Raw genomic sequence first — 16730 nt, forward strand, 5'->3', positions numbered from 1 at the left:
ATTAACAGTAGGTGTCATGTCCTGACTTTGAAGGGTCTTATCCTAGGATATGGTCAGTTAAAATACTCTACACACTTCATTTTGTACATTGATCAAGAGGTTGTACTTCACATATGTATGGGAATAAAAGGGAATGCAACCTTAACAATTGATTATTATTATTAGAAATGGAGTAAAGAAACATATTTATTTTTACCACCACACTGTATAAGACTGTTTGGAACATTTTATTTTTCATAACCTTCTTTTATTTCGAAAATTGCGATGCTGCTAATGTTGTTTTTTGAATATTCCAATTACATTGTTTTTACATGTTTTTTTTTAAAGAACAGTAGGTCTGTTTTTCCTGACCTGGTTCCGGTTTAAACTTCAACCAAATAACTGTTGGACAGATTTGACAAGCTGAAAAGGCATAAAATTACACCATTACTATAGTATCAATTATATTCATTGATGTAGGTTGACAGATTTGGGTTGGTTTTATATTATAATATTTCGTCTCTGTTTTCTTTCATTTGAGGTGGGTGAATCCTATTCTCAGCTATGGCTACAATCACACACTGCGGACTGAGGACATGTATGATACTTTGCCAGATGATTCGTCTGAACTGTTAGCAAATAAACTACACATGTATGTATTACATTAGTATGACTTTTATATATGTCATTGGGTTTCTGTAACCAACAAACTTGTTTCCTTAAGGTTTTGTCTCTTGATGAACAGTGTCACTTTGCATTTAGGATGGGAGGTTTCACAATAGCAATGTTAATGTAAATCTATGATTCCTAACATAGGTGCACAGTGAAGCTGTTCATTGATCAAGTTTCTTCCGTAGTAAACATTGTACCTACACAGACTAATATCATTATATATAATGTGTGGATGCTTGCAGGAAATGGGAAGAGGAAATATCAAATAAAAGCAATGGAAACGAACCAAGTTTATCTAAAGCAATTATTTACAACATTATGCCTTCATTGATATCATCGGGTGTGCTTCGTTTTATTAATGTATGTAGATGCGCAATTATCAAATTTCCTATTAACAATTACACAGCGTTTCCAGTCGTAAAGTACTAAATCAGTTTTAGCTAGGGGAAAATAGTAGATTTGTATATTGCCTTCTGACATTCTGAAAGTCTATTTTCTGCATCTTACATCGGGAAATAAAATGACCCTTTATCAACTAAAACATTTTTGTTGATGTTGTTGTTGTCCATAACGTAACTTACAGACTGCGATACAGATTTATAACATTTGTAGCAGTAACCATTTGATTGCATATATGAGACAGTGACACGTTTAGAAACACGTCGTGCACTTGTTCTGTCAACTAACACCATGTTGACCAATTCATATTCTTTACAGGAAAGCATCAAACTGTGTCAACCATTCTTGCTTGTTAAACTTATAAGTTATTTCGCATTGACCTCACCCATGGAATCAAGAGAAGCATATTTCTGGGCTTTGGCCATTGGCGTCTCTTTAGGATTGAATACTGTATTTCTTCAAATAAACGACTTTCTGTTTCAACGGATTAGCATACAAATGAAGGCTGCATGTTGTTCATTGGTTTATAGAAAGGTGTGTTTCTATTATATAATCTTTCCTTGAAGTTTATTTCAGTGTTGAGCACCCATTTAGGCTGATGCAATTACACGCATATTCACTAACTGAGTGTTCAGTAAAGCATGGGATTTTGGAAAACCTTTGGTTCACAGTGTTTGAGCCTGCTTAAGGGTATGAGGCAGTCTGGAGAATAAGCTGTGATGTACTTTTACATTGAGTTTGTCTAAAATCTCCTGAAATATAAAAATAACTACATGAATTATTAATCATGTATATTGCCAACTATAAATTGCTTGTCTGTGATGTGCTATGCAGTACAAGTTGGATGTTAGTTGGTAACCAGAATATAGTTGGTAACCAGATTACATGAACAAATACTTTCGATGTGATACTGCTTATAGATGACTCACATATCGTCAAATGTCATTTCAGTATTTTTCAGTCAATATACATTTATTTGTTTCTAACCTGGTAATTTCAATTTAATAGACAATATTTGACTCCATCGTACCCATATGAAATGATGCTCTAGAAACAGTCCATAATCTAAACATATTTGTTATATTCAACAGGCACTTAAGCTGAGTAACAAAGCATTGTATGAAACAACTACTGGACACATTGTGAATATTATATCAAACGACATTAACAAGTTTGACAATGTAATATACATTTCGTTTTGTTGTTGTGCGATTTCCTAATATTTTACATATGTTGGTCATACAATTATGCCATAAAATACATAGTTGAACACATACACTCTATGGTGTCGTGAAAACAATTACATAAACTACTTCGGACACATTAATAATTTGCCACGTGTTCTTGATGTATGACGGATTGTATGTGGCACATATACACTGTTCTAGAACGTTGTATTTATACAGTAGTGTTACTAGTTCTTTTCTAGAAACGTTATTGTATATTAACCATTTTAACCGTCATTGCAGCTATTTAGGTTTGTACATTATTTATGGGCCAGTCCTTTGATATTCGCCTTTATATTTATACTGGTATGGAAGATCCATGGTCCTTCCTGCTTGCCTGCATTTGGATTTGTATTTGTCATGGTTCTTGGTCAAGGATTCATGGGGAAAATACTTACTCGCCTAAGGTGAATACTCCTATAGCTAATTACAATCACAGAAACAGATGGACACATCGCAAAACAAACACAGTTCTAATACTTTTTAATATATATTATTTGTACGTTTCAGGGCAAAATCTGTTGTACTAACTGATGAAAGAGTTAGACTAATGAGTGAAGCTATTGCTGCAATGAGAGTTGTTAAGATGTATGCGTGGGAGGAATTCTTCGCAGAACGTGTGCGCAAAATTAGACAGTAAGAATAGTTACTTTTTGCAATCTCCTCGTCCAACTAAAATGTTTTATATTCACAGGTAATGATATTTAGAAGGAATAATTCCAATATCACAAATAATCAGTGGAACTAATAGTGTGACACATATGTAGTGTTTTATTTCGTTAAAAAAGAAAGAGATTTTAATGATGAAGTATATATCTTCTCTTCTTCGTTTTTTGCAGGAAAGAAATTCAAGTAATTCAAACTACATCCACCGTTCTTTCCCAATTCATGGGCAACCTACACTGCTTCATCCCAAGATTTATGTTTATTTTATTCGTCTTTTCTACTGTGGTTGGCGAGAACACTCTTGATGTAAAAACAATATTCCTTGTTTTACCACTGGTATCATGTATGCGTTTGGCAATTATGTTATATTTACCCCATGCCATCATTATACTTGCACGGGTCTCGGTATTGGTCAAGCGGCTTGAGGTGTGTTCATCATCTTATTTGATAACCTCATAGTAAAATACTAAAGTTACCAAGTGAAGCATGTTAAATCATCACGGACTTTTGACTGATAACGCCACACATCATTGAATTCCCCTGCAGATTTTCTTACTTCTTGACGAAGTAGAAAGTGTTTGGCAAAATTTAAATATCTCAAAGAAACAAGATAGCGTTGCATGTTTTGAGTGTGTTACTGGCTCATGGAATGAAGTAAGTAATTCATCTGATTTATTCAGCATATTGCTGGTCAATTTACCTAATGTAAATTTGTGACGGCTTAAACAAGTAACAAAATGATTAGTATTATCAATTAGAAGCATACCTTAAAATCATGCACGTGACCATATGGGTTGTCATGTTCCGGTTCCTTTTACTTTTGACAAATAATGATGAATGTTATGAAATATACGAATATTAATTCGTAAATTTTTACCATCTTGGCCTGATTTTGAATTCTCCTGATACAAATTTGTTCGCATCATAGAAAGTAGAACAACCAACTCTTAAAGACATTAGTTTTCATGTGACGCCAGGTGAGCTGATGATTGTGAATGGACCGGTTGGTTCCGGAAAGGTAAAATTGTTTTCATTTTGTCCGTAATCATCTATCTTTATTGACATAAAAATCAAGTTGCTAAGGAGTCATTAACTATGTAACTATTCAATTGTACGTTGGAAAAGTGTGCGTGTTTTGCATCAGTATTTAAGTGTAAGTCACATTGTAACAAACTGATTGTATACAATCTTTCATTTGCTTCATTCGGATTGTTCGTCTTCTATACATATAATAGTAGAAGTGTTATGAACATATAAACACATAGTATACCAAGTTCGATTAACGGCCACGGCCTAATGATATGGTATGAGACAAACTGTCGGGATTTCACATCCTATTTATTTGCATGGTGTTGACATGTATGTTTCCTGCTCGTGCGAACAGTTATATAGACTATCATATTCAACCGTGCGCCGACTCTTTTTTGAAAATTTATGCCATGCGTACGCCATATAAGTGCTCCGTCGCTGGAGGGCGCGATTCGGGAATGGTGAATCCTGGGTAATCAGCCTGTCGTACAGATGTCAGCAGTCATGGTTTAGCTGCGTTTTAAAGACATATAAGGATTGATGAATACAACATATTTAATTACTGGATATGTAACAATAATGCACAACTGTACATTCAATTACTACGCCATTCACGATATTCAGATTTTTGCAAATTAGGTAATTACTATATTCAATTCTTGATATTTGAAATAACCGGGACGAGTGATACGAGTTTACATGTATGGTTACACTATGTCTGTTGCATTGAATTTTTTCATAACGGTGTTTATCTTACATTGCTAGTCCTCTTTGTTAATGGCGTTATTAAACGAACTACCAATATACCAAGGGAATTTGACAGTGAAGGGAACTATCGCGTATGTATGTATGTATGTATGTATGTATGTATGTATGCCCTGGGTATTCTCAGCATCACTACGACAAAACATTCTCTTTGGACGAAGTTACGACAAAACTAAATACGAGGAAGTACTAGATATATGTGTTCTTGAAAAGGTAAGACATTTTACCCAGATCAGTATCTCGCTCGTGGAGAAAGTAAATATAAAGAACAATAAACGGACATTGTTTGTAACTTTTGAATACGGTTTAAATATTTATTTTATTTATCTATATGTGTCTCCTAGGATATCCAGGATCTACCCCATGGTGACTACACATTAGTTGGAGAAAGAGGTGTTGCTCTGAGCGGAGGTCAACGAGCAAGGGTTAGCTTAGCAAGAGCTCTGTACTCTGATGCCGATATATATCTTCTCGACGATCCACTAAGTGCTGTCGATGCTGGTGTTGGAAGACATATCTTTAATAAGTATGATATATACACATTAACACCTTCAATATACACTGGTCAATTACTTATTTAAATCACCACCACCGTCATCATCATCATCATTGATATGGAGGGATAGATTACCGTCAGTGTCGCTCAGTCAGTTAATTGTCGGTGAAGGATATTTGTCACACAGTGACTTCAGTTATAATTTCATAAGTTGTGGTTGTTGTGCTGTGTAGTTTGGATGTATGCTGTTTTCTGTTGAGTGGACATAGGGAGCTGACACTGATATTCTACAAATGTTAAAAGCAACCAAACTTGTTAAATCTAGTGACCAGTTTCGTATGATGATTTGGTGAATTCATCATTTACCAGCTGTGTATTTATGCTTTTATATAATATCGTTAGATATTCAAGATGGCTGCCCGATCGTAAACATGTGTACATTCTGTAGTAAGATAAGTAAGATTTTTGGAATGGATTGATATCGTTTTGCAATAACGTTACTAGTGAGTGCCATAGAGTTGCGTAATCAAGTTTTGTACGATACTGAAATATTATCATTATCATTCATACTTTGACTTGATTTGTGTAAACATTGGCTACACCGTTGTAGGATTTTATTTGTCATTTGCAGGAGTGACCTCGTTCTCTATTTATTCTTCGTCATTTGTGGATTGGCACAATATTTAGCAATAGGTCAAAGCAATATTCTCGTAGCGACAAACAATATTATTTATAATAGAGTGATAATTATTAATGAATATATATCATTTCATTGATTGATATGAATTAGTATACAGGTCAGTGGCGAGGGTACATGTCAGAATGTTACATACTTTTTTCAAGAGTAAAGCTGATAAATATATATATTTCTATACCATACTTAAGTCATATACTATGCATATATTATTACAGTACTACAACAAACACTTGTTGTTTTTTTAGAGGAATAAAAAGATATTTATCCTCAAAAATATGTATCTTAGTGACCCACCAACTTCATTATGTGAAAGATGCCGACAAAATTCTTAACTTAAAAGAGGTAACAAATATATTTATACATTTGTCACTATAGTTTCAGTAGTATTTGTTCATTCGTATATCGTCCATACCATAGATATGTTTTTGGAAATTTCGCTGAAGTAAAACATTTGTTTTACTTCATATATTGTTGTACTATTTCGGTATTTGCATTCAATTCATGTTATAGTTCATAAGGCACCTTGTGATTAATACAGTAAAAAAATGTAGACTTAATAATTATTTACGCTTAAGCCAATGTTACTGCGACTTGCATGTATATGTGTGTATATATCTTTTAGTTCATTAATAGCACATACATTTAAAAATCATGTTATGATATCAGTTCATTGGGACTACAAATAAGCTTTTATTTTTTACTCGGTTTAAGACATGACTTTTCACACTTGGTTTATCAGGAAACACGTTCGTATGATTATCTCTTTCATTTTAATTATCTGTTTTCTTAAATAATAAGCACTGGAGTAACATTATAATATTATTTAAGTAGGCAATCATTGAGTTATTAACTTTTAATATATTTCCTCTTTTTTAGTATTTTTCTTTTACATTATTTACAATAAGCATTGCATCTGATAATAGTTAAGCTAAATTACGTAATGACATTATGTTGCTTACTTTTATTAATAAGGGCAAAATGTTGAAAGTTGGCAGTGAAACAGAACCATCTAGACTAAATGATGAAGACTTGTTGAAAAAAAGTAAACAATCAACAAGCAAACAAACAACAATAGACGATGATAAATGTGCATTAGAATTATTACAAGTACTCACAGACGTAGAACCGGTGTCAAAGTTGACATCTTCACTTTCAAGTGGTTCATCAAACAGCATGACGTCACACTCATCTGCCTGGAATCTGGTACGAGTATAATACACCGAATTGTTTTTCTACTGTGATACTTTAATGTGCATACAAAATTAATACAGATAGATAATACCAAAATGTATGCATATAATAAAGCTGTCACTCAATATAAAATAAAATAAATTTACTATTCTATTCTTAGTTAGACGGCGGGACTGGTGAGGGTGTTGTTGATATTCAGCGGATTGAAGAAGAAGATAGAAGTGTTGGCATAGTAGATTATAAGATATACAAAGGATACTTCAAAGCTGGAGGAATGCTTTTACTTATGTTTTCACTGATAATTGCCATGATTGCTCAGGTAAAATTATAAGGTTATCACTTGTTCGTGGAGTTGGTTGTTGCAGTCATTCAGTCGACATAGTTAGAGAAATTGTATCATGTGATTTATGTTTCTCCGTGTACTGTTCGAACACGCTTGAAATAATAACAGTTAATATCAATGCCATGTATACCATACCTTATCAGTAGTGACCCTAAACGTCACAGATGTGAGTAACATGCATCAACGTTATAGATATAAAACAATACGTGTTTACATATATAAGAGACACGGGTGATACAGACTATATATCTCTTCATATTTTCCAGACGGTGATAATTTTGACTGATTGGTGGCTAGTAGTCTGGGCCCAAGCAGAAGGGGAAAAACATACACTAGACATGTCGTATGAAAGCTTAAATTCTAGTGCTCTAAACCAGGTTGGTTTGCGGTTGTATTTCACCCAAATGAGACCATGTTATAATTGCTAAATAAAGCATTACTTTGATGGTATCAACGTTCACAAAAATGTACAGTACCAATTCTACAAGTCGTTGTAACTTTAGTTTGGTAATGACCAGACACGCTGCCAATGTTCAAATATCACAGAGATCTGGTGTAATGTTTTTGTTCAGTTTGGTGGCAGATTAAAAATCATCGATGTGGAGCATGTCACGTTGAAACCACTGGCCATTATTAGTCAGCGATAATAATATATATATATATATGTATGATATGAATGTAGACTAACTCGTTCATCAATGATAAGCTGATAGCATTTCGGGTAGCTATTGGCACTAAACACCACCAAAACCTAGTATTCTAGTATCCTATGATCCGTTAAACTTACAGTCTGCCATCGATAACTGTGTAGTGTGGTTCATTATATAGTGGTGCACATAGATCATAATTCTTTAAAATGTAGGCTTGAATCTCAAAACAATTGTGTATGATAATTATATTGGTAATATAGTTTTGGACCAGGTGATTCAGGTGTGATTATCGATTCCAAACCATTTTTTACCAGTCAAGTTGATCATCGTTCAGTATGGGCTCGTTTAGTTGGGCTTATCAAGCTTAATTTCATCTAATTAGTAAAGTGCTGTGTATTCATTCGTCTGCTTGTGACAATGGTGTGTTAATTTAACACAGTATGTATTAATAGCAACTCAACTCAATCAAATTGCATAGAGGATATACAAACGCGTTTTTTTTTACGATTCCTTCATGTAAAACATGGAGTGTGACGCTTGGTGTAATTGTTATTATACTGCCCTCCAACAACTGTATTTGATACAGGCCTTGTGAGCATATATTTGACATGGTATTTTTTGACATTTTGACTTTTTAACTGCACTGAATATACGTCATTTGGTAACTTGAATGTTAACAGGACCAAGGATCTCTTCTATGTTCTTTCAAGCAGAATTAAGGTTACAAAGCAGAGCTTCATGAATCGCTCAGCTAGATTGTGTTAATAATTTTATGGCTGATAGTGTACATATTGTTTGTGATTCTATCTTCGTATTTAAAATTCCTTTTTATAATTCCTTTTCAATTTCAGACCCACGTCACATATTCTGGTTTGGCCAGGGTACAGTACATTTGCATATACACTGGCTTGATTGTTGGTGTGTACGTATTTGCATTATTTAGATCGTATCTCCTATACAAAATATGCGTGATTGCTTCCAAGAATTTACATAACAGAATGTTCAGAGCTATCATCAGAGCACCTATACTATTCTTTGACTTGAATCCCGCAGGCGAGTAGAAATATCTATTATATTCAGCCCTAAGCTAAGATATTAACGTTACGTTCTTGCAGAAAGGTTACTTTTCTGACAGAAATGACTCAGTAATATCATCTCGTCATGTTCAGGTCGAATATTGAATAGATTTTCCAAAGATATTGGTTTTATGGATGATGTACTGCCTATGAACATATGTGATTATATTCAGGTTAGTTACGAAGTAATTATAAATAGAACAATTACTCGGATTGTGCAAAACAAATGGGAAGTGTATTTTCAATAGTAAGCAAGACGTGTGTTTTAGTATAACGAATGTGACGGAGTTTATTATTGGGGACAATAATATTATGTTATAGCATAGATTGTGAAAAATGTCTATAATAAATCTGTATTATTTGACGGGCAAAGTATTATTATTTTAGTGTTTTCTGACAAAATATATATAGTAGAATTATTATATACATATTTGTTTCTCTATAGTCCATTTGTATTGTGTTTGGCAGTTTTGCTGTTGCTTGCGTTATCAACCCTTGGGGACTGATACCAGTTGTTATAATATTACCATTGGCTGTGTATATCAGACGCTACTATTTGCAGACGTCCAGAGATATCAAACGTCTCGAAGGATCCAGTAAGGTCATTTTTTTATTTATTAAACACATATGAATATGTCATCGTAATTAAAGACATTTGAACCCATATTGCATCAATCAGCCAAGCATGTACTCTGGTACTTGAGATATAAGACAAAAGCCTTGAGAAGAAAAACGTATTGCAGTGAAAAAAAAATAGAAACACGGAATAATATATTACTTGTGCACACTTAATAGTATAAAATGATGGTAACTGCATTCCCAAGTACTATCCTCAAAAACACGTGGTGCATTCCATGTTCAAGGTCTGCTGGAAATTTGTGAACCACTGCTGAGGCTTTCGTTATACTTTATTTGTCATGTGAATGTCTGCATACATTTGTTACAATAAATACACCATACAACTTTCTTTTTTTAGATATAATACCTCAGTCAGTATCGATCTGTGAGATCTTCTGGCCATGTTTTATATTTTCCATTGTATTTTTAGCTCGCAGTCCTGTTATTTCTCATTTGTCTGCGACTTTGCAAGGACTGTGGACAATTCGTGCTTTTAAAGCTGAAGAGATTTTTGAGAGAGAATTTGACAAACACCAGGATGTGCATACATCGACGTGGTTACTTCTTACGAGTACAACCAATTGGTTTTGTCAACGGATGGAAATGATATCAGCGGTGTTCATCTCATCCATGGCATTTTCTTCCGTTGCTGCTGCAGAAGGTAATGTATATTCGCCTGAGTCACACATACCTTGTGTCTGGGTGTTCCTAAACTGCACCATGTGGTATACCAATGGTATAATTCTTAATATAAAACTTCGTCATTGAAACTTTGAAGCGTTTGATCGATTTATTGACAATAATGTAGGTGTGCTTGCTGCACGGTTATCAACATTGACATATACCTAGAGGTTTTATTTTTTGCGATGAATGTTATTCGTTTACGACCTTGGTAACGTATGAAGAAACTACAGCACGACCTCAAGTTCTAATATATAAACATGTTTAATAGGAGGACAATACTTATTATAAGGTTTACTTCCAATTTAGGACTGTCTCCTGCTTTAGTGGGACTTGCTATGACTCATTGTATGGTATTAATGAATCAGTTCCAGTGGTTAATGCAAAAAGGTGCCGAAGTCGAAAACCAGGTGCGAGTAATGCCAATACTAAAAAAATACTTGTTACGAATGACTACTTTACCTGACACAAATATTAATACATCATTTCCATGTATTGTGTACACAATCCTGTGCCTTTATATGTTTATTATTATTGTTGTTGTTCTTAAACGTCCAGTTTCAAAAAAATATCCAATGGCTTTTACAGATGACATCACCAGAGAGAGTTGTATCATATTCAAATATTGCTCCAGAGGGTGCACTACATATCCCACACGTGAAGGAGTCTGACTGGCCTAAGTATGGCAGAATTACGATGGAAGGTGTGTCATTTAAATATTCGGAAGATTCGCCGAATGTGTTAATGAATATTAGTCTTACTATAAAAGCTAAAGAAAAGGTAAACTTATGACAGTTTCCTGTACTGTATTATGTTCAAATATATTAATCTTATTTAAATGAGTGCAATGCCATATTAATCGAAATCAGAGACGCAATATTGATTGATATATGCGTAATAATTGGTTTTCGCCCTCAATGTTTGAGCGTGTGTCGTATTTTCCTCTTCTATTAGAAAGAGAGTTTTGTTTAAAGCATAGTGCATCCGAATATGTGTGTTTTGTAACATTTTTTTTATCTAGATTGGCATCGTGGGAAGAACTGGTGCCGGCAAAAGTTCATTGGTTTCTGCTATGCTTCGTATGGCTGAACCGAGTGGTACTATAAAGATAGACGATGTTGATATCAGCTTATTAGGATTACATGATTTAAGATCAAGTATATCTATAATCCCTCAGGTAGACTAAACTCCACTGTTGTTACAGTGTGCATGTGACAATAATGACGAGTGAATGAAAATGAATCGTAAAACTAATCTTTGTACAATGATACATAAATAATTATGCAACTTACATCGTCAACTATTTGGTCACAGCAATATTCTTGTCAATCTAAGTAAAGTAATAGTTCGAGTCAAGTATGATTAAACTAATTTGTCGTGTACACTAAGATACACTTATCTGCGGAATGTGATGAACTAAATTACATTTTCTTACAATATTGGATTAAACTGTTTCCACCAACATTGATCATAGCAAAAGTGAAACACGATTTGCAATAAACGTACACCCCTACATATGTAAATACCGATATTTTACATTATGTTTGTTTTAAAATATGTAAATGTATTTACCAATACTTACTAATAATGATACATTATTGATTAACATTTCAAATATGTATGCTTTAGGACCCTGTCTTGTTTAGAGGTTCACTGCGTAAAAACTTGGATATGTTCTCTGAATACACAGATGATGAACTTTGGAAGTCGCTTGAACAGGTAATATTTACTGTAATATTTATTTGAATATTTACTGAGTATAAATCAATTGGTGGATATCATAACATTAATATATTTAATTTTCTATAAAACAAATGTGACGTGTTCGTTTATTTTCAGATATTTAATTCATGTTTTCGTTTTTTTTAATTTTATAAGGTACCATTGCGAAATGCAGTGGAAATAATGGGTGGACTTGATGGCGAATTGTCAGAATCAGGATCAAATTTAAGTGCAGGACAGAGGCAGTTGGTGTGTTTGGCAAGAGCTATACTACGTAATAATAAAATCCTCATTATAGATGAAGCGACAGCTAATGTTGACAAAACGTGAGCATCAACACTACTTTACTAAAATACTTGTTTGTGTTGCTAATGAGTTATTGTTGGGATGTTAATGTGAGTTCACTGACGACAATGGTGATTTACAGAATGCACCAAAAGGAGAAACATGAATATGTAGATGAACATACATGATATATGAGACAGCGAAACATAATGACAGGGAATTTTTGCACTGGATGTCAAAGACAATTGTTTCTTTTTTCAGGACTGATGCTATTATACAGCAGACAATTCGTACAAGATTCCAACACTGCACGCTACTAACAATAGCACATCGGCTGAACACTGTTATGGACTCTGATCGAATATTAGTTATGAGTGATGGAAGAATAGCCGAATTTGATGAACCACATTTACTACTGCAAAATCCTTCTGGATATTTGTCACAAATGGTTGCACAAACTGGTAGGGCTGAGAAACACAAGCTTTGTGATATTGCAGAGAAAGCTTATGGGGATAAGCATCGTGTACAAAGACTATGGATTACTAACGCAAAGAGTTCCCTCATACGAAACACAACTGAACTCCTTCAAATAGAAACAACTTTGTGATTTTTATCATTTCGACTGTGCGATATTTCAATCCGCATCAGGCAATATCATTTATATGATACACATACAATTGAAGTTTTCATTTCGCTCTCACGGCCATATACAACACTATTACCCATTTCGGAAATAGTCATATCCGGAAGTAAAACAAGTGGCACCACAAGCTTTAACTGAAAAGATTGTACGAGTGGGACGAAAAACGTCTTGCTTATAATTTCAAGTAAATAGCACCCGAAACAAAAGTGAGGCTAAAACACAATACGATTGTTTTAGTGCTCTAATTATTGGCGAATCGGTTGATAATGATTTACAAATATAGATTAGTATTAGTATAAACAAGGTTACATATAATCTGTTAGAACTTGGATTCTATCTACAAATTGTGACTGTGACATACAGCAATTTACTTATAATATCAGGTAATGTTAATTTTAAGTTTATTCCATAATAATACAGTCAATTATTAGTAATTAGTAATTCAATATGTAATTGCTATATTGCATAGATGTGCCTATACAACTATCTTTTATAAGAATTTGACAGGCAATAGTGTAGCGAATCCGCCTAATTTCTGGTTGTTTTTTTTGAAAGCCTATTTGTTACCTCAATGGTCTCACGATTCTTTCTGAGTCAGACAGGGAAAGATGGATTTTTAGACACTGTTGTAGACGCATTCGTAACTTTTGATGAACTGCTTGAGATGACACCCATTCCCAATGACGTCATTCCTGATCTCGTAGGCGAACTTTTATTAAATGTAGACGGCCTAATTACTGATGTTAATACAGCTGTTCAAAAAAAAATGGATGAACACTTCCCTCACAAATGCTAGCACAAGTTACACTCCCATGCAATAGCATTGCGAATGCTACTGCTGTAATGGAACTAGCTCCATCCAAGGATGCATCGTATATTGTGTTACATATAAAATCACACATTGGTAGAGTAAAGGGTTTATAGGATGATGTTCAAAGAAATACTGATGTTATCCGACAGTTTACTATTACCATCGCTGACAAGATTGGCAGTTATATACATTAGTTAAAAACTATCATTGACAAAAGTATGTTGTTGTACATGCAGCGTGTCCTAAGAATGCAAAAAGAGATTACTGGTGTAGGAATAAAATTCACAGCGGAACTTGTCATTGGAAAATTACCCTTCGGTAAGGTACAGATAGAGCTTGTACAGTCTACTAAAATTGGTCAATGTAGTAGTCTCAGTGGAATGTACGAGAACTTCAAAGATGTTAAAGCTGTACGAGGCATGGTTAGATTTTTTGTCCCTATACCATACAAATTGATTACAATTAAAGTTGACAAAAGGCACGAGTTTGTCTTTGCTTCTAACAGTTGTGATTTTCTCTTCCGGATTGTATTTTTGGACTTTTTGAACAATGGCACTAACACCATCATGATGTTGGTAGGAGTACACGCACGATTATTTGTTGGCTATTGAATGGGAATTTCATTCATGAAAATAATGTAAGTAAATACTAAACTGTAAATCCGATAGGCTATTTGGTACTAATACGCCACACACGTGGACAATTTTTGAATCTCATACATACACAAACATGTCAATAACAAACGCTGTAATTACACAATGGAATACAGGAAACCTAGCCCTGTCTCCAACAGAAACCTTTCCTTCGCCGAACTACCTTATGTCCGACTTACATTAACTGACAACTCAATTTCTGCGGTAAGTTAAATGTTCGGCAAAAGGCTTATGAAGATAGCAGTGAATGTTGATAGGTGTCGATGACGCGCATGCGCACTTCCTACATACGTTCTTAGGTTCATCAATAGGTTAGTGACGCGCGTCGAAACATGGATGAGTGCACGAGGGAAGCCCCAGCAAATCCACTAAAAAACGCAAGCATATTTTCTAAACTTATTTTCAGGTAAGTGGTTCTTGCAATTGCACAAACACGCACAGCAACACTCGTCGTACATAACGATGTATATTTACGTAGACTGATGTCAAGCCACATGTATAAGGTCATTATAGAACGTGTGTATACATTGCGTATACGATAAGATATGTAGTGTGTGTGTGTGTGTGTGTGTATACACACCACATCACGAGTTTGTGTTGAACACCAGTGATGTTGCAGTATTTGATTGGCTATGTGTGACATTAGTCGGTATCCGATCTGATAAACGAGCTATTTTATTTGCAGCTGCCAACCATGTAAAAACCTCAGAAGTGCGTTCAAATGTCAGTGCGACCTCTAGTTTCCGTGTTAGCGAAGCACACAGGAACCATGCGCAGACGTGACTAGTTTTGGCACCGTGACTGTCACAGTGTATTATGGGATAATAACACTAATTGAAACTCCATAGACGACAATGTTAACATATGACGAGATTGCTATATGAAAATGATAAACAAAGTTGAAAACATGGCTCAAAAATCAGCATGCCAGTAATCAACCACATGAAAAATCTAACATGTTGGCCAGCTCAAACTCTTGCAAATCTCAGCTAAACAAGACACACTTACTGTATTATGATTGCACCTAGAGATATCACTGGAAAAACACTAAGATTAGAACATCCAAATACACACAGAATAAACCCACAGGTACACAGCCGCTGAGTAGTAAACAAAATACTACATGTTAGTCTCACCTTTGACCCAGGTGATCAAGCTCTCAAACAGGGAGCAACTAATAAAAAAACCATTGGTTCTTGCAAGGCATTTAAATTGAGCGGTCATTGGTTGATTAGTGGCATGAGACATTAAATTAAGTAGCAAAGGTTCATATTGTCTAATTTCCGGATGTGTAAACAAAATCTTGAAAGCTTTAAAACTGATTTTGATCAAATTTGTCTATATATTGCAGCTGTATATCTGCTGTAGTGGCGGCGGCACAGTGGGGGCGGTCACCCCCCCTCGAAAAAAATGTTAGTTGGCTTCGCCCCTCCAAAATCAAGCAGATACCCTTTGTGTCAGCAAAATTTGCCCCTCAAAATACAGGAATTAGCGTTTCAGAGGGTCTATATTTCAACAATTTAAGGGGGAGCATGCCCGTGTACCCCCTAGTCAGGTCGCGCCTTCGGCCCAAGGTTGGTGAGCAGATCTCCCTCCCCATGCAAAATTGCCACCGCCTCTGATCTGCTGGCTGGTGATCCTAACCTCTAATGCCATAAATAATTTTTATAAAACAACAGTGGTGGCAAATATATTCTGTATTCACATTGGGGATTTGCAACGTTTAACTTTGATTAGTCAGTATGACCACATTTATTTATGTCATTGCACGTATTACTGTCCCTATAATAACGTCAAATTTCGTGCCGCCGCCTCCACGAATACTGTCAATATGTTGATTCATTGCCTAATATTCACCACATTCTATTGCCTGAAACGTCACAACAGACGTGAAGTTACAAATGGTTAAAAAGGCCAGGGAGCGATTGGTTACTTGGAGCAAATACCTGTTTAAATGTACCCGTTTTGTTAATCCATTTTGTTTTTTTATATCATTTATGAGTTATATTATTAGTAGCTGAGTCTGATGGAATAACAACCGTTTTCTGTCACAATGTGACTATTGTACCTGTTATAAAGCAAGACAGTCTCAATACGGGTGAATGCCATTTTTAAGTTCAAATAATCG

At 34.8% G+C, this 16730-nt stretch overlaps 1 protein-coding gene across 1 annotated transcript; it reads left to right on the forward strand.

Annotated features, from left to right (window-relative positions):
* The first annotated feature begins 575 nt into the window (after positions 1-575).
* Positions 576-13102, forward strand: LOC100376824 (ATP-binding cassette sub-family C member 4-like). The gene is made up of 25 exons (XM_085490925.1): positions 576-631; positions 894-1011; positions 1369-1584; positions 2142-2231; positions 2520-2683; positions 2787-2912; positions 3116-3368; positions 3489-3600; positions 3875-3960; positions 4737-4949; positions 5081-5262; positions 6175-6271; positions 6902-7132; positions 7281-7439; positions 7730-7840; positions 8965-9166; positions 9283-9362; positions 9635-9785; positions 10238-10468; positions 10798-10898; positions 11077-11268; positions 11510-11665; positions 12118-12207; positions 12367-12536; positions 12757-13102. The coding sequence occupies exons 1-25, from the start codon at positions 576-578 to the stop codon at positions 13100-13102; spliced, it is 3933 nt and encodes a 1310-aa protein (XP_085347051.1).
* Positions 13103-16730: the final 3628 nt, after the last annotated feature.

This window comes from Saccoglossus kowalevskii, chromosome 16 (assembly GCF_978046115.1).
Source record: "Saccoglossus kowalevskii chromosome 16, keSacKowa6.1, whole genome shotgun sequence".
Lineage (NCBI taxonomy): Eukaryota > Metazoa > Hemichordata > Enteropneusta > Harrimaniidae > Saccoglossus > Saccoglossus kowalevskii.

Excerpts from the sequence above, each read along its gene's own strand:
- LOC100376824 (XM_085490925.1), top strand. The coding sequence starts at position 576 with ATGTATGATACTTTGCCAGATGATTCGTCTGAACTGTTAGCAAATAAA. Across the intron at positions 2,913-3,115 it reads CGTGTGCGCAAAATTAGACA|GAAAGAAATTCAAGTAATTC; the intron begins GTAAGAATAGTT and ends CGTTTTTTGCAG. Across the intron at positions 10,469-10,797 it reads TTCCGTTGCTGCTGCAGAAG|GACTGTCTCCTGCTTTAGTG; the intron begins GTAATGTATATT and ends CTTCCAATTTAG.